Source organism: Terrapene carolina, unplaced genomic scaffold, assembly GCF_002925995.2.
Source record: "Terrapene carolina triunguis isolate 2854851 unplaced genomic scaffold, T_m_triunguis-2.0 Scaffold234, whole genome shotgun sequence".
NCBI classification, from domain to species: domain Eukaryota; kingdom Metazoa; phylum Chordata; order Testudines; family Emydidae; genus Terrapene; species Terrapene triunguis.
Window position 1 is genome coordinate 5,223,649 of NW_020664585.1, and position 27,169 is coordinate 5,250,817.

Genomic DNA, 27,169 nt, shown 5'->3' on the forward strand with positions numbered 1-27,169 from the left:
AGCGCAGAGCTCAGTGCCCCGGGGAAGGGGCTGCCGGCGCCCGATGGCCCTCGCAGCGCAGGCGGCCGGGCTCAATGTCACCCGGCTGGACGGGGACTGGCAGGTGAGTGAGCGGGCGAGTCCCGGCCGGGGACTGCGGGTCGGGAGCCCCCAGGGAGCAGGGCCAGCTCCCGCGGCCCCGCCCGCCCCGTCCGTTCTCCCTAGCCAGCCATGGGATCTCACCATCTACCCAGCCAGCCTCTGCCCCCATCCGTCAGCTCAGCCAGCCGCTCCTCTGAGCGATCCTGCTGTCTCGATCCAATCCGCCTACCCCTCGGTCACCCTCTCTGTCCATCTCTGGCTTCACCTCCCCTCTAGCAGAGCTTCTTCCTCTCTGCTATCCTCCTTCTTTCTCGTCCCTGAGCCTCTCTCCATCTTCTCCAGGCTCTGTCCATTCAGTTAACGTCGCCTCTCCGTGGTGCCAGGGCACCTTACATAACCGAAACTCTCAGTAAAGGGAACCTGCTTCAGAGAAAGCTTGGGTAAATGCTGGCTCTCTCAGCTTTAAGGTACAAACATGGCTTTGAGTTTTCTCCTAGGCATCTCAGAGTTTGCACTGCCCCGCTGTACGTATCTGTGATCGGGTTTAGACAACTATTTAGCCATTTTTATTACAGATAGAAAATGAGATTGCAGAGTAAGTTTACAGCTGCACTTACCACCTGCATTTTTTAATCCCCCCCCAGGTTTACTCTGCTATAAAATGGATACAGTTTGTCATGGCCACGTTAAGGTACAGTATATTGTTTTAAACTAGTAAACAAATGTCAGGAATGACAGCCTTCCCTGCAGATGTAGTACTCCCTTTAAATCTCTTTAATTGGAACTCAAGAAAGTAATGTATTATTAATTATTGTTTTCTTATTAATAAGAGTATAAAAAGAGACTAGCAACCCAATATACACAGAGCAAGTGAAACAAGATCCAAAGTAACGTTCTCAAACCAACCTGCTCTTTATTTTCTCAGTGTTACAGGTTCCAGCTCAATTATTGCCTATGCGGTCTTTCAAAATGTAGTGAGGTCCCCAGAGGTAAGGATTCTGCCTTTCTGTTTTTCAGTTTGAATGTTTGCTACCCTGAGGATAAATCATATTTTATGTAACAAAACAGATGTGTGGGCATGAGTTTTCCACTAGGAAGGCTTCGAATTTTTAGGCACATTCTCTTTTTATTATTAACAGAGTAAACCAACGGTTTAATGCTGCGGGGCAGATGAATAAACTAGTCATGGGCATGTTTTGCTGTAATTATATACAGCTTCATGAAGTGCATATGCCTTCAGTGATTTTTAATCCTTCCCCATTACATGTATGTAAGTTAAATTGTGCCCATGTGGTCTGAGCCAAGAACTCCTTAGTTCCAATTCTTGCTCTGACACTGCTCTCCCTGGGCCTTGGGACAGTCACTTCACCTCTCAGACTGAGTGTTCCAGTCTGTTAAATGGAAACAAGAATAAAACGACTTCACGAGATGGAGGAAAAGGGGTTGTGAGGATTAACAGTTTATAGATGCACCGCAAAGGTTATAAGGGCTGAGTATTATTGAGTCAAATTCTGCATTCAGATACCCACGTTCAACTCCCATTGACTTTAGTGGGGACCGTGCAACTATGTTTGAGAGCACAAATTGACCAAATATAATTACATGTAAAGCGATAAGCATTATCCTAACTGCAGCTGAACAAATGATTCACAACAAATAATTTTTTCATTGAATTTCATCTCTTTTTCTGGTGATTAGCAGAAACCCTTAGATTTATTCATGATTCCAAAAGATGCATTAATTTATGCTTAGCATTTCTCCCAAATATGAATGGCCCCCAATATTTACTGCAAATATTTGAGATTCAAATGGTTTAGTTGATTATGTATGTCACATGGTGTCTCTTTTCCCTGACTGGATGACCAGTGGAACTAACCAATAAAATGTAAATAGCAAATGATCCAATCAGAAATAATTTATAATTCACTTACAATCAAAATGTTTGAATAACATTTGCTTTTCACAAGACTGTGCACTAATAAGACTCAAGAACTTCAATGTTTATGGAAAGGTGAGGGAAATTACTACACCTCTACCCCGATATAACGCTGTCCTCGGGAGCCAAAAAATCGTACCGCGTTATAGGTGAAACTGCGTTATATCGAACTTGCTTTGATCTGCCAGAGCGCGCAGCCCGCCCCCCCGGAGCGCTACTTTACCACGTTATATCCGAATTCGTGTTATATCGGGTCGCGTTATATCGGGGTAGAGGTGTAGTAATTTTCTGTCATAAATTAGGTGAGCAGTACTTCTAAACTTGTATTCTATTATAATTACATCAAAGTTTCTATTTCTGTATCTTCCTTATCTCCAAAGCATGTCACATGTTATGGGACCCACACACCCAAAACTCCCATGGAACACAGTGTGTGTGGGCCAAGGAGTCCATTGCAAACTTAGAGGACTTATTCTGACAAAATGGGGGACTTTTATCCACAGAGAGAAGACAGGGCCTCAGTGTTTAAGATCTCGTAGGAAGAGCCCACCCAATACACAGAGTAAACTGCCTGGAACTCCATTGATTTACCTTGGAAGAATGAGGGCTGGGTCACCCCTGCTAGGATTTGAGGAAGTGGCTCTAGGGAGCCCAGGTATTTCAACCCGGATGTCTAGAGGTGATTAGACCATCCCATCTGTGTCAGAAAGTGTCTTATTTCAAGAACTGTGACGGAGCTAGTTTGGTTACATAAGAACACAGCACTGGTAACTGTGTCTCAGGCTTTGAGACTTGTATTCTGCCTAGAATGGTAGTTGATTCCTGATGCTTCAGAGGAAGCCGAGTACCTCAATACACTCTCACTCCTACTCACGCCCACCATGCACCTGACCAGTTATGCAACTCTGTCAATGAAGGGCATAGGCTGAATCCTTCCTGATGCGTGCTATGATCAGATTATTCCCTGATTCATGATATTTAAAGAGTAACATTTTTAAAAGAAAGGTTTATTTCCCCGTTATTGAGAAGTATGGGAATCATAGATACTTATCTTTCCACACTAGAACTTGCAGCTGAATGCCTAATTGTTGAAACATATTTTCTGGATCTACAGAATCCAGAAAACTCTCAGCATTAACTAAACCATGTTTAAAGGCATGACATGTTAATGAAAGAATTTCCCATTTTGTGATAAAGAAAAAACAGGGTGACTCAAAAATATAAACAGGGTCTAACCCTGGAGCACTTGTGGATGCACCATTGAAGATACAAGGATTTCTTATGCAAGCAGATGTGCTTCAAAGAGTCCCCAGCCCAGTCTGAACATATATAATAACGGCTACGCATTTTGTCCAGCTAACCAGCAGTTCTAAACCATTACATTTCTTTACATTCCCTTCCTCCAGTTTATAAACAATTTGGCTTTTCTTCCTGAAAGAACTGGCTTGCCTTCCACTTTAACAACAGCGTCACCTACTTCTCCAACTTCCTTATATATGCCTGTACCTAAATAACCCACTAGATAAACAGTTGGGTTTCGCTACACTTGTACAGACCTGCGTCACCTGTTCACTCATTACAATTGGTCATCTACCTTCTTCCAGGGTTGTTCGTTTTTAATATACTCACAGTAACAACCATACAGAGATTTCTAGTCTGCTGTATACCCACTGCTTGGTTCTGCATGGAGAAATGTGTGCAAGTGTTTTAAAAAATGTTTTAAGAGGGATTAATAAATACAATGAACCTGATGATGGAAACTAGCTCAAGATATTTAGTTAGCAATAAAAGGTTTGATTCACTGATTTACTGGGGTGACAGGTAACGTATGGTGCTAATAAAAATAAAGATCTTGAGATAGACGTTTGGTTTCTCAGACACTGTATAAAACGGAGGTGCTTAGAGTGCCCCCTGAAGGAAAAATATGCCCTAGAAAGAGCTTAAACAGAATCCACGCCCACTCTCTATCTGTAACTACAGAGTAAGGACAAAACAACCTGCTGGCAGATTTTTATTGTTGCTGAACTAACTAAATCAACAAGCCATGACTCTTCATCTCTCAGGAAAGAGAAAAGTTCAAGCAAACATTGTGATAATGCACATTTATTTTTCATTAAAGGACAATGTCTGGTCAAATTCAGCCCACAATGTAGGTTCTATAAAATAAATAATGTTTCCCAAAGCTAAGCCCTATATAAATGTTTGCATCTTTTGTTTAGTTTTAAAAATTCCTATAGAAAAAAAGGCTACATTTTTCACTCCTGGATGCTGAAAGTTAGGCACTGAAATCCACATTTAGACACCTAGATAACTGGCCTGGTTTTCAGAGTGGCTGACCACCCACAGCTCCCACTGTCAATGAAAACGTGGTCATCATTTTAAACAAGTAAATCTTTCCCTGCAGTGTTTGCAACTCAAATGCAGTGGTCTTGTGCCAGTGCATGAGAACTTGAAATTGGCTAGAAACTGACCACAAGCTAACTAAAGTGGTATTCCATTTTCCAAGCTGTGCTATGTACTAGGGAAACAGACACACCCATAGACAGAAAAATGTAGGATTTTTCAAAATACTTCAGCGTTTGTCACCACGGATGTTACTAATAACACAGCAAAGGAAATCTATTTTATTAAATCATAGGATTTTGAATCTTCAGAGCCAGATTTGGTGCAGCTCTCAGGTTCTTGGGCAGTTGCTAATGTGGCCCTGGCCCATGATCATTAAATCTTGGTGCTCCTGGTGTAAACATCTCCCGAGTGCACAAATCAGTCCATTTTCCTTGTGTAGGGATAGCAGCATTCTTAGGCTGGCTTGGCATGAAAGTATATCAGGAAAAGGAGGGTGAAAATGAAACCCTTGTTGTAGCTGACCATTGTGGGACTATGTACAATATTCACCAAGCCAAATGATCAATTCAACTTTTCTAGGTGCGCCCTCTGTTCTACCTGAGCCTCTCTGACCTGTTTCTGGGCATGTGCTGGCTCATTGGGGCTCTTCTCTCTACCACACCAACCACAAATCAAGATGTTGTCTGCTATAATCTTCAAACAACTGGTCAGGTGAGTAACTCTGGGTTATCAGCTTGTGATGTGAGGTTGCTTTGCACAGAATTATGTCATGAGCTGGTCTAGCGGTTAGAGCACAGGACTGAGAGTTAGGCGGCCCTGGGCTCTGATCCTGGCTCTGACACTGACTTGCTGGTTGACCTTAATAGGTAAGATCTCTGTGTCTTATCTGTAAAATGAGGATAATTGTACAGACCTACCTTACAAAGGTAAAGTCTATTAGAGACAGAGAATAACTTTAGGGTTGCTATGGGGAGTGTTCAGTTATCTATGTTAAATGAGTTGGTCTCGTCTCTTGTTGAGCAGGTACCCAAGGCTATCTCTGTGACTAATGTACTGCTGTATTTCCACACTCCTCCTTCCTGTAAAAGAACAAACAAACTCTGGTATTCCCATTGGGACCAGCCCTGTAAATCTTACTCCCATGAGTAGCCCCCATGGGATCCGCTCCTGTTACCCTTATACCAATAGTCTCCCAAGCAGTCCCATTGGATTACTCTGTCTGTGGGCTGCTGGGCTCATGGTAAGCTCAGCCTGATGCCCTGAAGGTCAGCTGTGTGTCCTATTCTGTGCTGAATTCATGTGCAGGGGCCTCAGTGAAGTGGAATCATTTTCCTGACAGTTCTTTTTGTCTTGTTGGGTTGCCGCTGCATCATTAGGGTTCCTCCTGTCAGAGTCGATTTGTAGACGTCTGAAGCACGTCAGGTAATGACTGCAGGGAGAGGAAATGTGTGAGGGGCTGCAAGCGGGACACTGTGGCAGTAGCAAAAGCTCAGTGCAGAAACCCATTACCCTCCAATGGCTATAGGGCTTTGGAATGCCTTGTGCTGTAAGGAGGGGAGAATATTTAGGAAGCCATTTGCATTTAGGACTTGGGGGCTATTTAAAAGCAGGCCAAATTGAAGATGAACTGTATTCTGGGCCGAAGGAGCTTAGCTGGGAAATACAGTGAAGCCTCTTAGCATGACAAACCCTGCCTCTGCCTTCATGGCCAGGGAAGTCCCCAGATGCAGAGGAGCTGATGTGCTTCCACTCCATGGAGCGGGGGCAAAGATTTGGGTACCTGCACATGGGGTGCTCACGCCTATGTGCCAGAGACCCCATTCTATGGGAGCCACCAGCACACTGGATTTGGGGCTGGGGAAGGGGAAGGACTGGTTGATCTGTCACTTCATAGATCCAAGGCCATTCACCCAGTGGAGAGGGAGCATGCTGGTTGTGAAGGCCACTGTACTCGAGAGGCAGGAGTGGTGGTCATGAAGTTCTTCACTGCCTGGGATTGATAAATCCTTCCTCTCTGCCCCCTGAGGAGCTCCCGGTTCACAGCCTGGCTTGTATCAGCATTAAGCCAAAGAATTTCACATGCAATAACTAAGTCTCACACTGGCCCAGGAATCTCTACATTGTGTGCCAATTCCATCAGTAATTGATGGAAATCAATTTACCCATCACTCCAATGTGGTGGAATATGGCAGCTGGTTCACAGCACATAGCCATGCATGGCCACAGTGGTAAGGTGAGAAGTGAAGAGGACTGATATCCCATTGAAACTACAGGGAGAATTTAGAGAGGCAGCTTTTAATTACTTGAACTTCAGTTTGGCCAAGGCACAGCTATTACCACCACCGCTCTTACAGGTAATGTCATGGGCTCTCTGGCCACAAGCAGCCAGGAGCTCAGTTTTATGTCTAATTTGGAATATTGACTCAAGTATTATTATTATAATCGGCTTTAAAAAAACAACCTACAAAGGCTGAAAACTCTAAAGCTACTGTTTTGTCATCCCCAGCAGTGTCCATTAGAGTGAGGTCCCCCTCTGGGTGTGCACCCTCGAACAGGACAAGGCAATGTACCGAAGAGCACACTGTAGGGAGCAGTGTTACGTTGGCCCCTGGGGTGGTGGAGAAAATTATCTAATAGGTTTTCTCTTCTTTAATTCCTATATTGCAGTCCAGACTTGAATCAGGTTTGTTCTGGTGTGTAGGCCACACATTTTCCATGTAGGCTACCAGGAAACCTCCCACCCCACTCCGTCAAGCCGAGCTGGAAATGGCTTTTTGCATGTTGTAGAGAGGGCAGGAAGGTAACTTAATGTACAGCAGGTGAGAGCGCTCACATTGTTTTGTATTTGGTTGTCGGGTTACTGTGGCATAGTTTTGCGTCGGTTTTTTTTAAATATCAGTACACATGGGTAATTCTTATTACTCATGACACCAAGTACTGTACTTAGGTAGCAGCTATTCCACTTGGAGCTTATCTCTGATCTCTCTAGCTCCTCTTATGCTGCTGTAAAAACAATGATATACATTCACCTTGAGCCTGGAGGTAAGGAACAAAAGGTTTGTATGCAATTCGGCCATTAGGGAAGGCATGGCGATGACCCCTTGCCAATGAGGATATAGTCTACTTGGGGGTTATACAAGGAGAATGAGCTGAGGCAGAGAAGTGACTATATGGGAAGATTCACTAGGCGTGTGGCTGCAGGGAGCTTGCAGGACAGAAGTCACTTCACAGGCCACATATGCAAGTATCCATCGGAACACTATCATGAGGCCATGGTTCTTATTGGTCAGACATGGCTCAAAGAGGTCAGGGGATTAGGTTGTCATGGCACATACTTCTCCGGGGAGTGACAATGTCTGCCATTTGTCTGGTTCTGTTTACTCCAAACTACTTTGGGAAAGGTTGGAATGCATGTTGGCCTGGCGTCAGAGCGCTGTATTGCGTCACAGGAGATGTGGGTTTGGCAATGACTTCAGAGACGCCTCCCTTCTTGACCGAAGTGCAGTGAAGGAGACTGTGTGCTCGAGGCAATGCTCTGTCACCACTGCATTCAGGGGACGGCACACTCTGCCTCCCTGGTTTGTGGCAAAGCAGCTTGGGGGCATCTGCAAGAGGCTGGAGGAAACGGAGCCTAAAAGGGTAGCTGCAAAATGAGGGAACTTGACGTTCCTTTGGAGCATAGAGTCTTGGCCACTGCTGGAGGCAGGACACTGGACTACACGGACCTGCAAGGTACAGCGTGTCCTGTGTCTCTATGAGAGAGACCCATCAGCACCTGCCTTTGTCACAACCTGAGAGATGGCAATAAGTGAGCTCCTGCTGAGATGTTTATGCTACCGCTGCCAGCTGCTGAATGCAGTGAGTGTGAATGAATCCATTACCCTGATCTCTCATGGTTACCCAAGCACATATAGCCAGTGAAGGGGGCTACAGGGGACTCACTAGCCCCTTAGACTGTTCCCAGGTAAGGACAAAGGCAGTCCCTCTCTGATGTGAGGGTGCTAGGTCTGGCAGATCCAACTCGCACTCTGGCAAGATCCTTTTCTGCTATTTACTCTAGGAGAGAATTAAAACAACTTGAGTGCTTACCATAGCAACCCCTGCCTCACTTGGGTCTTGTGATAAGATACAGTGCAGGGAGGAGGCGGGATGAGAACTCAGGCACGTATGAGACAGGTTGAGCAGCACCTCAGCAGGCCACACGTGAGCTGTAAACTAATTAAATGAATAAACCTCCCCCCTTCCCTGTCCTGGGTTCAAGAATCTCACAGATGCTGCATTTCATAGACGTGCAGCAAATAACAATGACATTCCTTCTGTCAGAATGTTCCTTTGGGCACTGATTAATGTTTGTAAAGTGCCACGAGGGGCTGGAGATGGGCAAGAGACTGTTATTTATTAGTGTTCTTAGATGAAGTGCAAAGGGAAAGCAGTGCAAGGTCCCTTCTGCTGCCCCACCATGTGGCATGGAGGGACGACCTCAAGAGGAAAGAAGGCAGTTTAGACTGCCTGGCGCATTCAGTCTTTGGCATCTCTGCTGAGAACCAGGAGCTCAATTCGTGCCAGTTGTGGTGGTGGTTTGTGCTGTGTGGGCACTAAAGCCAGACTGAGACCGCACACACTTCATCATATCAACCACTGAACAGTTGTCAGATGGTAACAACATTTTCAGTCATGACTAACCTGTACTGGATTATTCATTTTTCAGTGGTGCTCATCACTCTGAGGCCCTGACCCTCAAATGGGTTTAGCCACTCAACTCCCATGGATTTCAGTGGGAGATAGGTACTTAAATACCGTTGAGGTTTTAGGCCTGAGCTCCTCAAACATTAACAGTTTTCCCTCACAACATTCCGTGAGATAGAGACGTATTATCCCCATTGTCCCTGTTTATGTTTTCAGACAAAGACAAGCATCATAATTCCACTCCGCTTTACCCGTGGGGCTCATAGAATTTCTACTACTTTCTTAAATGGAAGACAATACAAGTCATAGCTCCTTTCCCCAAATGCAGGGCCAAGTTCATCCCTGGCATAACGCCACTGTGGTCAGTGGAGTTACAATTGGGCTCAATGGATGATTCACCAGAGATGAGTTTGGCCCAGGCTTTTTGTTTTATTTCCTCTTCCTTGACAATTTCCTCCACTTCAGTCCCCAGCACTTAGCTGAACAAATGAAATTAAAAAGTAACATATTTTCTCCTCTGCTGTCCCTTTCCGGTCGTAACTCTTGATTCTATGCTACAAAACACCGAGAGGATGACATGCTGTAATTACGCACTTCATCTACAGTTTCCCCAATTAAATGCTAATGACCTAATAACATTCTGGTAGATTCCACTCTGTTTGGCTCGCACAATGGAAAATCGCAAAATGATTATAAGTAGCGACTGAAGAGGGATAAACAAAGGGCTCCTGCTTTCTCCTACGCTCCAGCTTTATTTCTGTAGGCCAGGCTCTGATGGGGACCATGGCCTTAGGCCTGCAGGATTATCCCCAATGCCAGAAGCTGAAGATAGGAAGCTAGAAGAGCAGGGCTGTTTTCATGGCTCTACCAATGACTCAATGAGAAGCCTTGGCTAAGTGTGTGCGCCTTAGCGCCCTCATCTGTACGATGGGGGTAATAACATTGACCTAGCTCTCGGGGGCTGGGAGGCAGATAAGAAGTCAAATGAGTTATGTTTGTAGAGTGCTTTGAGAGCCTCCCATGGAAGGCACTGAGAAGGGCAATGGTTCCTTATTAAAAATCCTATAATGAGCCGGAGAGTCATTGCAACATACTTTACTGCAAAGCAATCGTCACTTCTCTTGACCTTCTTAGCAATGGCTAAGAACATTTGTGGCCTCAGTGAATATGTCTACACAACAAAGAAAAAACCAATGGCTGGCCCATGCCAGCTGACTCTGGCTCGTGGGGCCCAGGCTGCGGGGCTGTTTTATTGCGGTGTAGACTTCCAGGTTCAGGCTGAATCCCAAGCTCTGGGGCCCTGCCACCCCACAGGGTCCTAGAGCCTGGGCCACAGTCCAAGCTTAGACATCTACACAGCAATGAAACAGCCCTAAATCCAGAGCCCCACACGCCTGAGTCGACTGGGCCAGCTGTGGGTGACTAGTTGCCGTGTAGACATATCCAGTGAAGCAAGAAACCCAGTGTCTCTTACCTCATCAGTAGTCTCCCATGATGAGGTGACATGAGGATTGCCAATGGGTGACACCAGGATTGACACTGAGTCCTCTTCACCTCAGTCAAGCAGGAGGTAGCCAATCCAGATGAAGGATTTTCTCATCCAGTTCCTCCTCCCACTCTGCTATGCATGCTCATGCTTCCCTAGTTGAGAACTTCCAGGGAAAAAAATTGTGGTTCGCCTACACTAGTTGGACACCCAGTCACTTGTCTGAACCTGTTTGCCACTGGGGTGTCCTGGATGGGCACCCATCCAGACATTACCATGATGTCACAGCAAACAATGTAAGAGAAATTTCTTTTTCCAGTTGCCCAGAACTTCCTCAAACAAATTCTTTTTGTGTTCAGATTTTCTATGCTTGGTCTCAGTCCAAAGGTGATTCTCAGAGCTGGCGGGGCTGGAAAACACCTCAGACCAAATAGCTCTAGATTTCTTATTTCTCTCTTGCACATTCTCCATTGCTGCTGTCTTCCTTAAATGCACTATGGTTTGTTATTCTCACCAATTCAAGGGAAGCTGACAGTGTGGCCAGATCAGCATAATGGAAGCAAATTTAGCCGCAGAGTCTGTGTTGTCTCCTGAGAGAGACAGCACAGAAGGCACAGCCTAGGGGGATGAGGACCAAGATAGCTGTAAGCCAACTTTGGACTGTCTCGATTTTGGACTGCTGTGGGGGTCAGACTGGTCCCTGACGTAAGCGCTGGGGGCTGCTCTAATTTAAGACAGCGTTCCCACAGTTGCCTATGAGCTGTGTCATGGTGCTGGATGCTATGGGCATGCTCCCTTCTGATCCCAGCTCCATCCCCAGCCATATTTGCCGATTCCATGGGTGCTCCGGGGCTGGAGCACCCACAGAAAAAATATGGTGGGTGTTCAGCATGATCAGCTGTTCAGCTGTGTTCAGAAGGTGCTGGGGGGAGGGGGAGGAGCAGGAGAAGGAAGAGGCGGGGTGAGGGCTTGGGGGAAGGGGTGGAGTGGGGGCGGGGTGGGAAGAGGCGAGGCCTGGGGAAGAGTGGGGGTCGAACACCCCCTGGGAACGGAGGAAGTTGATGTCTATGCCCCCAGCTTAGCCCCTTCGCTGGGGCCTGTGAAGGAGGCAGTGCTGGGTTGCCTACTTCAGCCCTGTGCTGCTCCAGGAAATTCTCCCCCAGCCGTTTGTGTCTCCTTTACTGCCACTGGAGCAGCATACGAGCTCAGGAGACGGGCCAGAATCAGCCTCTTAATTTTTGGCATGTCCTGATTTCTGTATCTAGCTCGCCAGGCATTTCTGCCATGCTCAGCACTATGATAGCTGAGCACCTATTGAGTGCTTTTATATTTCACCTTAAACTCTCTCAGGTCTCGTTTTTATAGCTTGTCCAGTGTAGTTTTGTCACGTGCTCTGGGTTCATTGGAGATGAAAGGAGCTAAGGTGCTATAGAAAGCGCAAATGATTACTGATGGAATAAAATACTGCCTGTTTTTATTTTTCAGATCTTTTATGTAGCCTCTTTTCTGTACACTGTCAACTATACCTGGCATCTGTACGTGGATTTAAAGGTAAAATACAATCAGAACCTGTACAGCATGTCCCCTCTGGTGAGTGCCACCTTGGCAGTTTTTCATATTATTATATGTTAAGAACTAACACTGTGCTCGGTGCTGTACAAGCATAAACATAACAGCAATTCTCGCCATAAGGAGCTCACAATCTAAGGCCCCGATCCTGCAGCTGATTCTGTGTGGGTTGGTGCCTGTGCCCATACAGAGCCATTGAAGTCAACAGGGGCTAGTCGTGGATCTGCTTTTGTGTTCTGATTGTAGGACTAGGCCTGAAAGTCCAAAACAGAGAAGACAAGTTGCACAGTAAGTCTCAGGAGGAAAGAATAACTGGGAGGGCCAGATCTCTTAAAGTCAGTGGAACTCCACTATTGACACCAGCTGAGCATCTGGCCCTGAGTGGTTTATTATTGTCACTAACCCACTTCTGGTGGACATTGCAGAAGAAACAAATCTCAAGGAGGGATTTGCAGGAAAAGGATGTGGCTTGACAAGCCAGAATTGTGGGGAGGCAGTCCGGGCATGAGCAGCATGGAAAAAGGCTCAAAGATGGACCTTAATGCCCTTGTGTTTCAGTTTCCACAGCTCTAAAATGGGGATAATACTTACTGAGTATCTCACAGGAGTGTGGTAAAGCTCCATTCATGAATGTCTGTGAAGTGCTTTAAGAGTGTCAGGTGAGCGGTGCGATGGAAGTGAGCTGGCATTTAAAGTACTATTCATACTTGGAGCAGGACAGATTAGCTCTGTGGAGAAGGGGTCCCTACTATCGTCATTAGCCTTTAAAAATGGCTCTTCAAGATCAAGTGTAATCTTTGGGCGCGAAGGACAAGGAAACAGTCCTCAGAAAAACACACTTTGAGTACAGGCTAAACAAACACTTCACACACCCTGTGACCAAACTCAATCTTTTCAGAGCAGTTTCCTTGTTGTTCGCACCTGACTTTTCTCTGAGCAGCTTCTATCTCTCTGAGAATTCCTCTTGATGTATTGCTGCAGAACAACAGGCTCTTTATACACTTATACAGCTCATCCCAATGAACACACTGGCTAAATTTCTGCATATCATTCCTCTTCCCAATCGAGAAGTCACAAAGACGTCACCCTGCACATCATAGAGTTAAATTCCTCAGATGGCTCCCGTTCTGCATGTCTGTTGGGGAGCAGCAGACTTGACAGATTAAAATGCACTTTTGAGAACTTCCATTCTTAGATTTTGGATCGGCTCACGAGGGCGATATTTTCCTTTCTTCACTAGTCCCTACTTTCAGATCCAAATTTCTTTTCAGATTTTTTATTTCTAATAATAAGCCGCCCAAACTCTGGGGTGTGTGAAACTTAGTTCTGAGTGTTGTGACTTGAGACCATCTCTAGTCCTTCTGTGCTTAGCTGTCACATCTCTCTTTATTTCAGATTTAGGGCTCAATCCACGTGGACAACTCTGGCCTCACTAACACTAATAAACCATCTTAACCTAAGGGCCTCTTTTGCCTAAAAACCCCAAGAGCTCCATCTTGTCCCTTCTTCCCTGTCTACATGCATCTGGAAAAGACAGACTCAGAGGATGTGACATATCCAGGGCACAATCTGGACGGATGAACAGCTGTGTCACCTCAGCTCTCTGACCTGGGATGCCTTTTACACTACTTTGCTGTGGTAGCTACCACTCCTGGTCTGCTCACACAGCCTCCAGGATGTAAATTATTCCCAGGGATATTGTGAGTGCTGCAGCCAGCTACTCTTGATTTACAGTGCAGAGCGATGCAAGTGAATTCCAGTCCCGGGCTTTCCCCAGAAATGTACGTCTTGTAGTGCCCACCTCCCTCCTGGACATTGTTAATAGAAAATGATATGCACAAACCCTGTTATCCCAAATGGAGTTTCCCAAACACTTCAGTTCAAACACACTGGTTTAAATAAAACAATAAAACAAGTTTATTAACTGCAAAAAGAGAGATTTTAAGTGAATACAAGTAATGAGGCATAAAAGTCAGAATTGGTTACAGGAAAAATAAAAGTGAAATGCAGCTAATGCCTAACTTAACAAATAAGAATGAATTCAAAGCAAAGTCTCCCCCAGCACACGTTTCAGCAGTCCTACTGGCTGAACTTCCTTCAGTCAGGATCCCTCCCCCAGTCCAATGCTGCTTCCTTTGTTCGTCGGCTGTTGTGGATGCCATGGGCAGAGAGAAAGGGAGACACCATTTGACCTTTTTACACCTGGCTGAGGCGTCATCTTGTCCTTTGTCTCTGGGGAGCTGGTTTGGCCGCTCCACAGACTTGGTACCTTTCTTAGTAACACCATACAGTGAAATCTTATAACTTTACATACAGTGTGCCACGCATACTTTATCAGGACAATATTGGCCAGCAAGTTATGAGTTTTCCAATAATACCTCACAAGGCACACTTGCACAAATATAATTATAATAGTGTGCAAGGGGTGAATACAGGGGTACAGACAGTCACACCTCCCCCCTAATAAAGCTGCAAGAGGGTTAGCCCCTGGAGGCAGCAGGTCAGGGGCATCTTTCCTGGACAGGGCATCTGCCACCATGTTTTCCTTAACCTTTATATGCACAATTTCCATATCAAATTCTTGCTGTATAAGGCTCCAGCGTAGATGCTTGGAATTTGAGCCTTTAGTTTTGTTTAACCAGATTAATAGTGAATGATCTGTTAGGACCCTGAACTTTCTGTTAAAAAAGATAGGGCCTTAATTGCTTGACTGCCCACACTATGGCATAGCATTCCTTTTCTAAGACAGAATAATTCTGTTCAGTGGGTGTCAATTTTTTGCTTAAGAAAGCAACTGGGTGCTTCTTATTCTCCCGTTTACATCAGCACAGCATCTAGACCAGTGGTCACCAACAGGTCGATTGCGATCTCCAGCGGCAGTGCAGTGTGGCTGCCTAAGGCTACCCTGCCCCCCACACTGCTCCCGGAAGTGGCCACTGCAGCCCCGTGGCCCCAGGGGTGCGGGGGGAAAGGGGTCGCCCTCCGCATGCGCTGCTCCTGCCTGCAAGCACCGCACCTGCAGCTCCCATTGGCTGGGAAAGCTGTGGGGGCGGCGCTTGCAGAGAGGGGCAGCGTGTGGAGCCACATGCCCCCCGCTCTCCCCATCCCAAGGGCCTCAGGGGTGTGTTGGCCCCCTCCGGGAGTGGTGTGGGGGCGGGGTAGGCAGGGAGCCTGCCTTAGCCTCGCTGCACCCGCTGCCGACCGGGAGCCACTAGAGGTAAGTGCTGCCCGGTGGGAGGCTGCACCCCAACCCCCATCTCTGAGCCCCCTTCCGGAGCCAGCACCCCATACCCCCTCCTGCACCCCAAGCCCCAGCCCTGAATCCCCTCCCAGAACCAGCACCCCATACGCCCTCCTACACCCCAACATTCTGCCCCAGCCCGGAGTCCTCTCCTGCACCTAAACTCCCTCCTAGAGCTTGCACCCCTCACCCCCTCCTGCACCCCAACCCCCTGCCCCAGGCTCAGCCCAGAGCCCCCTCTCACACTGCGAACCCCTCAGCCCCTCCTGAACCCCAACCCCTTGCCCCAGCCCAGTGAAAGTGAATGAGGGTAGGGGAGAGTGAGCAATGGAGATGGGGGGGATGGAGTGAGCAGGACAGGGCTTTGGGGAAAGGGCGGGGCCTCAGGGAAGGGGTGGGGTAGATCCTGAGTTGTCCTTACATTCAAAAAGTGATCTTGGGCGTAAAAAAGTCGGAGACCACTGACCTAGACCAACGCGTAATGCATCTGCACATGGTTCAAACATTTTGTCAAAATCTGGACTAGCTAGAACAGACTTTTCAGACAAGCTTTTCTTTACCTTATCAAATCCTTCCTGGCATGCCTTCGTCCAAATGACCTTGTTGGGTTTAGTCTTTTTAAATAGATCAGTGATTGCAGATACAAAGTCACTGAACCCGCACACAAACTTTCTGTAATAGTTTACTAGACCTATGAAAGATTGGCCCTGTTTCTTGGTAGAGACACAGGCCTATTTACAATGGCTTCAACTTTTAAGGGATCGGGATATTTGACCTCCCTCTTCCCAGTGTCCCAAAAAAGGGACGTTGGCTGCTCCAATTTTACACGTGGAGGCTTTTATGGGTAGGCCTGCCTCTTTGAGTTTTGACAGCACAATTTCCAAGTGTTTTTTGTGATCAGCCCAAGGGTTGCTAAACTGCGGTGTCATCCACCTATGCCCTTGCAAAGTTCTGTAAACCATTTAACACATGGTTGATCAGCCTCAGAAAGGTGGTTCCAGCATTAATTGAACCAAACGGTAACATTGTGAACTCATAGACTCCTATATCAGTGATGAAAGCAGATTTTTTTTCTGTGCATCCGTATCTAAAGGAATCTGCCAATAATCATGAGTCAGCTATTTAGCTTTGCTTAAAATGTCCAGCATATCATCAGTTCTAGGCATGGGATATTCATCTGGTACTGTGACCGCATTGTTACAGTGCTGTTTTTTCTAAGGAGGAAGATCACAGGTGATGCTCAAGAGCTGTCAGACTCTTTAATTACTCTTAAGTCTAACATGCTTTATATTTCTGCACAACTTTGTTCTTGCATCTTGCCAGTGGCCCTTTAGGGTCTGCTGTGAGGTGGCTGTGGTCCTTCTGTGATGCTCTTGTGAGTTAGCAAGTGTGTCTTCCCTGGCTTGTTAGAAAACACTTCTTTTTGTTTTTGCAGCACTGCCAACACCTCTGCCTTTTCAACTGGTCTTAATGCACTGCAGATATCAATGCTTTCCAGAGCTGAGTCAGTTTGGCATTCAGCCATCAGATTAATGAGGTTGCCTCAGTTTCCCCTACTCTGCAGCAGATCATGTTTACCATGGCTTCCATATTGTGATAGGCTCTAAGTCTGTTTACATGTACTAGTTGTAGGACAGCATCACCATGAGGCTTTTTAACATATGAATCTACATTTACCACTTCTGTCACCTCAAAGGGTCCTTCCCAAGAATTTTGCATTTTGTACTTTTTCACAAGACTTAATACCAACACAAAATCTCCTATATCAAAGGAGTGTTTACAAGTATTTTTATCATAACACACTTTTTGTTTGGATTGCCTGTCGTTGAGGTTAGTTTGAATAATACCCATCACGTCTTTTAACTCCTTTCTGAGCCTTTGTACATATTCAGTTACTGTCTCTTCCTTTACCTCAGTGTCCCCTTCCCAGAAGTCTCTGATGAGATCTAGGGGTCCCCTCACCTTCCTTTCATATCGGAGATCAAATAGGGAGAACCCCTTTGATTCTTGAGGTACCTCCCTATAAGCAAACAGCAAAAATGGTAATAATTCATCCTAATTTTGAACCCATTTGTATACATTCCCAGCATGGATTTTAGGGTCCCACTGGTTTCTGGGTGATATGAGGCAGCTTTTAGTTGTTTCACCCCACATCATTTCCATAGCTCACTGAATAGCTGAGACATGAAATATGTCCCATGGTCAGATAAAATCTCTTTAGGGAAACCCACTCTGCTAAGGATAGTGAAAAGGGCTCTTGCTACAGATTCTGCCTCAGTGTTAGACAGAGCTACTGCTTCAGGATATCTAGTGGCAAAATCCACCATCACCAAGATATATTTATTCCCTCTACAGATAGGACATGGCATAGGGCTAGGGTTGCTATCCCTCCAGGATTGTCCGGGCGTCTCCAGGAATTAAAGATTAATTTTAAATTAAAGATTATGTCATGTGATGAAATCTCCAGGAATTCGTCCAACCAAAGTTGGCAACCCTACATAGGACCCACAATGTCCATTGCTACCCTCAGAAATGCCTCTTGTATTACAGGCAAGGCGTATAGAGGAAATTTCTGGGGTCCTGCAGGTCTTTACCTTTTTTGACTTAATTCACAAGATCTGCAGTAATTCCTCACAGCATTCTGTATTCCTGGCCAGAACAATTTTTTCTTTAACCTGTCATAGGTTCTCTGTGCCCCAAAGTGACCAGAAAAAGGATAGTAATGTGCTAACAACATTAATTCCTCATGGTACTGGGTGTGCACAGTCAACAGGGATACTACCCAGCACTCCTACAGTCAAATCACCTTCTAAACCTTCCCATTCCACATGCACCTTAGCTAAAGGTACAGGAATCTTATGTCCACCCACTGCCAGAAGCTCCACCTTTTGGTTATGTAACATGTCCGTCTTTTGGAGCATGCTTTCCTTGACCAGAGCAATCTGTGCACCAGTGTCTCTCCACCCTATGCACTCTATGTTATTCACGCTGGCAACCTTGATAAATTCCATATCTACCCCTCTGGGTCAGCCCTCACAAAACTCATTGTATAACCTGGGAGTGCCTCTGGCGCTCCTGTGTTAAGAACAGCTGCATTAACATGGGTTGGATGGGGCTTAGTGTCTTTTAGCTCAGGGCACTGATTTCTCAGGTGCTCAGTGGAGTTACACTGGAAACACCTTTTTGGACCCTCCCACTTCACAGGAGTTTTGTGATGGGGATTTGCAGGGGGGAACAATTCTGGGGGGAGTGGGAGGGAGGGAGGCTGAGGGCGTAGGCCCCCAACCACCCTCCTTCTTCGCAGGGGTAAAACAGGATCCCCCTTTACACTGGATTTGGGCCCCTCCTTCTGTGGCTTGTGCTCATTGGATATCTAGGTTCATACAAATGCATCAGCCACATTAGCCATTTCTAATACAGATTTTAAAGATTTGTCCTACAGGCAATTGCTTACATCTTCATTGCGTATACTTAAGAAATGTTCTTGAGCAAAGAGATCAGCTAATTGGCCATAATCCTCAGCCCCTTTTCCCTTTTCTCATTTTCTCACTAGGTCACACAGCTTATAAGCATATTCACTATGACTCATGCCGGTACCCTTTTTCAGATTTCTAAAATTCAACCTATACACTTCAGGAGTAATTTGAAATCTATGCAAAACAGCTTTCCTAAATTCAGAGTATTTCGACGCTTCCTGAATTGGCATTTCATTAAAGACATTGAAAGCTTTACCAGACAGTTTTGCAATCAGTGTGGGGACTTTCTTGTCCTCAGGAATATTATGAACCTCGCATAGTATTTCAAAAGTGGTGAGATAACCTGAGGGCCTCTTTTGCCCACAGACCCCAACAGCTCCATCTTGTCCCTTTTTCCCTGCCTACATGCGTCTGGAAAAGACAGACTCAGGGGATGTGACATTCCCAGGGCACAATCTGGACGGATGAACAGCTGAGTCACCTCAGCTCTCTGACCTGTGGTGCCTTGTACACTGCTAGTGTAGACAAAGCCTCAGTAACACCATACAGTGAAATCTTATAACTTTACATACAGTGTTGCCACATATATTTTATCAGGATGTTATAGACCCGTGAGTTATGAGTTTTCCAATGATAGTGCACAAGGCATACTTGCACAAAGATTATTATAATAGTGTGCAAGGGGTGAATACAGGGACACAGATTGTCACGGGGGAAGAGGAAGGAGTGATACCAGTTAAATGCCTGATCTTAAAAGGGAAATCACGCTGTGTGCTAATGTATTCATGGCTATGTGCCTCAGTTTTCCCAGCTATAAAATGGGAATGATGATCCATGACTGCAGCACAGGATTGTGTTGTATTTTTGCAGAGTGGGATAATTCTACCCTTTCCTAAAGGCAAATTGGTGCCAGCACCCACAATACATCTCCCAGCGAGCAGAGTCTCCAACAGGCAGAATTGTTTGTGCTTCTCTTCAGAGCTTCATTACGCTTCTGCAGGACTGTGCCAAGTTATGCTGCACAAAATAAATAAGCTACATGCAAAGATCTCATCAAAAGTCTGTTACTTTTCCAGTTTGCTTCTGAAAACTGGAATCCTCTAGCTTTGGAGGAGAAGCCATTCAATAAATTGGTGGAAGAAGCAGCTGCACAACTCCCCAGGTTAATTTCCATTGCATCATGCACTCCCCAGTGCATTGTGCACCCTTCAGTTTGACTCAATAAAAAGTTCTTTGCCATGAGCCCACACTGGGAAAATACCTCCTCATCTTGTAAGCGTGGCCAAAGAAAGGTGTGACCTAGTGATCTGAACACAGTTCTGAGAGCCAGGAGCAGCTGATTTCAAATAGTTACCTACCTCTGGTATGGTCTGATATGGAGATTAATGAATGTTTAAAGCATTTTGATCTTATAAAGTTCTCTAAGTCTTATTATTTATAACTCCCTTCTGTTTTGGGCAAGTACCCAGTCATGGAAATAAAGGGGAATTTGGTTCAGAGTATGTTGAGTATTAAAAACTGACTCATTCTCCAAAGGAGGAAAATGTTAGTCCACATACAATGAGCAGCTCTAATTTGTTTTCTGGCCCTTTTCATGGATTCTCATACTAATATTTATTACAGCATCTGGTAAACATATACTCATAGCTGTCTCTGGAACACCAGAGTCTCATAGGCTTCCCAAGGAAGAGAGCATCAAGACTAAACATGCATCCATGTTTCTTGTCCTTTCCTTAATGTGACCTGATAAACTGACAAATGAGGGACAAATCTTCAGGTGGCAGGAAAGTCACGTGTTGGTTAGTCGGTGAAAGTTGGTCGAGCAAAATTCCCGTTGATTTCACTGGGGCCATGATGTAGTCCGGGGAATGAGTATTCGATGGTGTGGTTTACATGCCAGCAGGATGAAAGGCTGGGCCTGTAGCAGGAGAAAACAACTAAGGCAGGAGATGTAGGAAGCTTTAAAATAAAGCACTCCTCAGCTCTGTCATACACGCACGTGATTGTGGTTTTTCCTGGTGCAATCCTGCCTTCCATTTCTCCCCTTCAATTTACACTCACTGGTACAATTGATGCCCATTTACGGCTGTGTAATTTAACCCATTATTTATGTCACTGACCTCAGAATTTGGCCCATTTTCTCTGTAACATTTTTCAGAGCAGTCAGAGTTCTCTGACAGCCACACAGTCGGGTGGCTTTTCTGGAGGAAAATGACTACATGAGAATCATTCCTGGAGAGGAGTGCAGGAGTTTCTGTGAGAGACTAGTGCTCTCAGCAAGCCAAAATGTTGACCTTTGAATTTACACTAGTAATCTGGGTACTTTCCCTCCAGTAATCCCTCAAGACTAGGGTTGCTAACCCTCCAGAATTGTCCTGGAGTCTCCAAGAATTATAGATTAATCTTTAATTAAAGATTATGTCATGTGATGAAACATCCAGGAATATGTCCAAACAAAATTGGCAACCTTACTCAAGACTGGCATTGTATCCCTACTGAGAATTCGTGCACTGAGCTATTCAGAATTCCTGTTTTGATGAGCCTGGCTGAAATGTAACTAAATGATGGTTGTCCTGAAATATAAGGAATGATCGTTTAACTAAGCGTTTTCATCTTTACAGGTTTTAGATCATGCAAATCGCATTGGCCGAATAGCAACAATTTTGTCCAGGTAGGCCTTAGTTCTCTCTGACAGTGTTAGATGTTTATAATAAACTTGAGTGTTTTAGACCCAAACTATTCTTTATTTAGAAACAAATCTTATTCAAACTTGACTGTGTTTCCTGTAACTTGGTAATCATGGTATTCTGGGCTTACAAAACTCAAAGAGCCAGATTCTCAGCTACAAATTGTTTGATCTCCATTCAAGTTAGCTATAATGACTCAGACTGCAATGAGCCAACTTTTACGAGCACATGAGAGAGTGTGTGCGTGGGTATATATATATACACATCTTCCCTCCAGAGCATGGAATCAGGACTTTGCTCACCAGTGTGTCATTGGCCTCATGCTGCCAACAGCTAATGGATATTCCCCCTTCGGAGGCTCAAGGTCGTATTTTCACTGTCACCATGAAGTTCAAGTGGCCATGATATGCGACATGGTGACAGTCACTAAACCTTGGGTTGCCACGAATTTGTTACTGTTGTCCCTTACCTATCTAACAAGGATTAATTAATGGTTCTAAAGTTCTTTGAGGACATAAAGCATTATTGATACTAACAGTAGTATGTTGAGATGATATCATGTTCTTTTGAGATGGTCAATAATAGAATCTGAAAACACATTGAGACAAATTCTGCTCTCAGCTAACCAGGTACAATTCCTTCCATTACCCGTGGCCCATTCTTTATGCCACACAGAAGCTATAGGCTATAACACTTGAGTGCTAGAAAAATACTGTTTCAGGCTGTTCTCCATAAAAAGCAAAACGACCTCTCAATAGAGACAGAAGAGAGGGCAAGTATAAGAGGGCAGTTGTAACTGAGCTATTGTCCTTTTTCCCCCTCAGCGTCATCCCTTTCTTATTAATGGTTCCTGTGTTTTGTCTGGGCAACAGCAATGATTGCTACCAGAACTTCAGCCAGAACAACGGGTAAGCTGCAACCCACCTCTGAGAGCGCCCTGCTTCCTCTGAGACTGATGAAAGTAAACACTCAGGCTGTCCCCTTTCTGACTGCAGGTGTCTCCTGATGCACACAGAAACGGCCATGCTCACTGGCCAACTGCAAACCCATGGTGTCTCTGTTTGTTCTGTGATATATTTCTATGGCGTTGGAGTCTTCCTGGTCTCCTTCCTGATCAGCTTCATAGCCATTATGGTAAGAAATATTGTCCTTGTCCATCAAAAAGTGAGTTGCAAGGATGATAGTGACTGACATTTATACAGAGATGGTCCCTAAGCCACTTTAAAATCACTGATGGACCATATCAGCAGTCCCTAGATTCACCCCCTTGAATAGAGGAACCTGGGCACTGCCACTTTTCCTCTCTGTACCTCAGTTTCTCCATCTATAAAATGGGATAGTGATACTGACCTCCTTTGTAAAGCACTTTGAGATCTGCTGATGAAAGGCTCTATATAAGAACTAGGCATTGTTGTTTTTATTATTTTGGGCCAGGCCTTTGCTTGACCAGGTCCGAATTATAAAGGCATTTTCTTTTCCTTTCTCCTGTTCTCCTCTGAGGCTGGGTAGTATTGCTTCTCTCTGTGGGTAGTTATAAACTAATGTTGGTTTTTGTGTGTGATGTGCCTAGATGCCAGGGTGAGGGGCAGAATATAAATTATTAAAATAAATGCATGTTTTATTTAGTTTGTGTGTGACTGTCCCTTTCCCACTGAATATCTGCAGAAGTTCCACCCAAAAAAACATAGCCCTCTGTGGGCACATGAATTATTCCACCCACCTCTGAAATGCCCCTTCCTCTGAGGTGGAAGGCAGCAACTATTTAACAGCACACAACAACATTATACAACAGTATAAGGCAGGAAGTGAAGAAGAATATTGAATCCAACTGATAATACAGGCAGAATGTATTATTTAGAATTGGGTCAGGATACCAGGGTTAACACATGTCCCAGATGATATTTAATGACTGCAAGTGGTCAGGACTTCAATCTTGCATCTCATACAGAAGAGGGATAATTTGTTTTAAAACATGTTAAGAGTGATTCATTGTTTCCTGGAGTCCAGCTATATTATCTGCTGCTACACTAGCTGGAATACAAATCATAATTGGAATCAACTCTCATGCATTAAAGCATAAATCAACCACAACTTCTCTCATAGATGAGTTATGACATTAATTGTCCATTATACTGTCTTCAGAAGTGTGTTACTGGCCACTGCTGATGGCAGGATACCAGACTAAATGGACCCTTGCTCTGATCTGGCACTGCAGTGTCTATTTTCCAGATATTTCTTAGATTAAATAAGTACCACATGAAGAACAACCAATGAACAGTATACTAGTGCTTTGAGGCACTAGATGAATACTTCTTAAATCAGCCAGTACATGAGACACAAGGAATCATACAGTTGTATTTAAGTAATCAATGCATTTTCTTTTCTAGGTTCTTCTCATCCAAGCCCGAGCTTTGTACAAAAGGTTCATAAACTCAACAGGATTCCTGGGTGATCAACAGTGGGCAATGATAAAGATAGTGGAACAACAAGTGGTTTTCTACCCTATCGCTTTCTTCTGTTGTTGGGGCCCAGGTTAGTAGAGAGCTAGGTTACTTCTGCCAGGTTCTAAACCTCGTGTTCTGGCCAATAGGCATAGGGAGAGAGGTAGTAATAGTAACTGGAAAGAATGAAGGCTAAAGCAATATCATTTTATCAATCCCTTTCACAGCCGTCCTCCTCGGAATAGTGAAGTTGACTGTTTCAGTGAACAGCAGAATCTGCATGGCTCTTTATATTCTACAGGTAAATCCCTCCAGGCTGAAATCTCTTATTAGAACTTGTCTTCTCTTCTTTGTCAGTCATGTGAGCTTTTGGTTGGTTCTGTACTCCAACAGGAAACGTACAGTCTGCTTCCACCCACACAGACAGTGCCCAGATGAGCTTGTGTCTGATTTATGGATGGAATTGAGGAAGGCTCTTTGTAGTTGTCCATATGTTTGTTTTTTACATGCTTTTTAAGGTCGCAAGAACGAAAATAAGTAAGAGCTAGTCTCCTCTATTAGGAGCCCTATTAGGGCTTCTAGGTGCTGGAAACACTGTGAGAAGATCAGATCTTATGTTATTCTGGTCCATAAATGGAGTCCTAAGGCATTAAAAACCCTGGTGGAATAGGTCAAATGCAGACCCTGAGATAAAGAACTTTATTTGGGTCCCCTTGAATATTGCTGTATGGGTTTCTACAGAACCTGAATGCCTAACCTTGGTTTGTGACACTGTTAACCAGGAGTTTTCTCTTGATGCCACTGAAGCTACAGTTAGCAGTGGGCACTAAAAGATTCCTAAATTCATCTGTCACACTGGGATGTAGACAGATCCAAAACTCAAAGAAAAACGGAGGCACAGTTTTATGAACAGACAAAGGTGCAAACTGTTGAATCTCTTAGGGCCAGGTATTGATTAGCTTACATTTCTGTAGTGCTTTTCTTCCCCTTAGGACTCCCCAAAGCATTTTGCAAACTTCACTCCGATACACAAACTATACCCAGGGATCATTTCCCCTCCCACTGAATGGCAGCTGCCCCTGAGTTAGAACCCAGCAGCTGTTTCCTAGCCCAGAACATCACCACACTGCAGTTGAGGCCAGGAAGACATGAAGAATCCTGTCTCCAACTGAAAGAGCAGAGAAAATGCAGGGAGACAAAATGATTACCCTGACATTTGGCCAGGACATCAGAGTTAACAATCATCCTTTTGTGAAAAGAACCAGTGGGGGTTTTATAACCATGAGTGGTCAGGGCCTTGGTTTGGCATCTCACTCAAAAGATGACAACTCCAGCAGCACAGCATTCCCCTCGCACCACACAGGGGTCAATACTGCCTCAGAGGGAAGAGGGCCAGCTACTGAATCATAAATATCATTTTCTGCAGCAGCCTGTGGTTTCCTCATCTAAGCACCGAACAAACTCGATTCCACTGAGTGTGGTGAGAGCTCAAAGTGGAACGGCTACAGACAGATTTTGAAACTGGCCTTGACCATGGCACATAAACTCCAGGGTGGCTGCCAACAAGCATCTGCTGTGGAGTGGAGCTTCTACCTACCTATTTGTGCCCACACAGGTTGTGGGCACAGTCTTTGAGGGCACTTTGAAAACAGGACAGGTGGAAGGATCCTGCACAGATTCCAAAAGGTCGTGTACGTGTGCTGAAGCACACTTAAAGCTTGATCCGAAGCCCGCTCAAGTCAGTGGGAGTTCTGATTCATTCCAATTTCAAGGAAATACTGCTTTTCCTTGGAAATGTATCCTTCTATGGGTTAACTGAATCCAGTAACAGAACTGCAGCTCTGAGTCTAGTACAGACCCTGGCCCAATGGGCATGGTGAAACCTAGGGATTAGAAATTAACCAAACCTGATGTGCAGGAAGCTGCATAGGGCAGGGTTATATCCTATGCTGTGTGGAAAGAGAGATTTACGCTCTGGGTTCTCTCCTAGGCTCTAACAGCAGCTTCCCAGGGGCTCCTAAACTGCATCGTTTATGGGTGGACCCAGCACATGTTCCGCTGCATGAAACGCAATGCTTGCCGTGACATCGACACGCAGACACCTCTCTTACGTTCCCAGAAGAAGTACTATGCCAGCACGTTCCCCACCAGCACCCAGGCAGCAGCTGTAGCTACATCCACGGTGTTGTGACAATTCTCTGCCCAGAAGGAATGGGCAGCATGTTGCCTTGCAACCCTGGCCCGGTCATGTCTGTGAGACATCAGCCAGAGCTCTTCTGCTGATTTTCTTGTTCGGAACTGTTTTGTCAGTAACACGTGCAGAGTTAGGCTGGAAAAGCCTGAGCACATCTAGCCGGAGATCAGCTGTTTCACGGAAGATCATTATTTATTTTATAGTTTTTCATGACTTTGTAATGGATTATTTTACCTTTGTAAGCCATTTAGTGCAGTCTTTTCCTTATGGAAACATCTCCAGGATTTGCTGGGAATTGTACATCAGAGATCCTTTACAGCTCCTTAAAGACCTTTCTCATAAGAGTAGATGACCAGGGGATGTTTGTCTTACCTCGGTGATGATCAGATATTTGTAATTACAATTGAACAATAAAGCCAAGGAGACTATTTATAACTCATGCTCTTCTACCTCCATGCAATAATGCAAACAAGTCCCAACACTGGCAGCTAAATCCCAGTCACACTGTCAGGTTAAAAATCACTGTGCCCTGTAAACCCATTGAAGTTACATCATGTTTTTATAAACTATATTTCTTTGCTTTAAATTAACACAGACATTACTCTGAAAACAGAATTTAATTTTCATCATTGATTCCGTTTGTTTGCTTTTTGTGCTTCACTCGGCGTTGAGAATGAACAAACTAAATTGTTTAATTTCTGCTCCAAAGACCAAATCATGCTCAGCTGACAGTACTTAAATGAGGAACCCCATTTAAGTCAAGAGGGCTCTTCGCATGAGTAAGGTGAGCAGGATTTGGCCTGTAGTCCATTTGAAATAGTGATATGTAGCACTTCTACAGAGCATCATGTCTTCAAACATCTTACAGACATTAGCTAATTATCCCCAAAACACCCCGTGAGCAGGGCGGCTGGAACAATTTGTCCAGTGGGGGAACTGGGAGCCATTGAACCAAACTGTAAACCCTGGATATGATGGAAACCACTTCAAGCCAGGGGATGCTACTGCACCCCCAGCACCCCTAGT

The 27,169-nt window shown here is 45.0% G+C and overlaps 1 protein-coding gene across 1 annotated transcript; it reads left to right on the top strand.

Moving 5' to 3' along the window:
• TMEM116 (transmembrane protein 116) lies at positions 1 to 26,553 on the top strand. The gene is made up of 11 exons (XM_029912644.1): positions 1 to 103; positions 726 to 772; positions 1,007 to 1,070; positions 4,943 to 5,074; positions 12,021 to 12,125; positions 21,443 to 21,492; positions 22,333 to 22,416; positions 22,504 to 22,642; positions 23,896 to 24,040; positions 24,177 to 24,250; positions 25,940 to 26,553. The coding sequence occupies exons 1-11, from the start codon at positions 44 to 46 to the stop codon at positions 26,138 to 26,140; spliced, it is 1,101 nt and encodes a 366-aa protein (XP_029768504.1). The 5' UTR covers positions 1 to 43; the 3' UTR covers positions 26,141 to 26,553.
• The last annotated feature ends 616 nt before the right edge of the window (positions 26,554 to 27,169 follow it).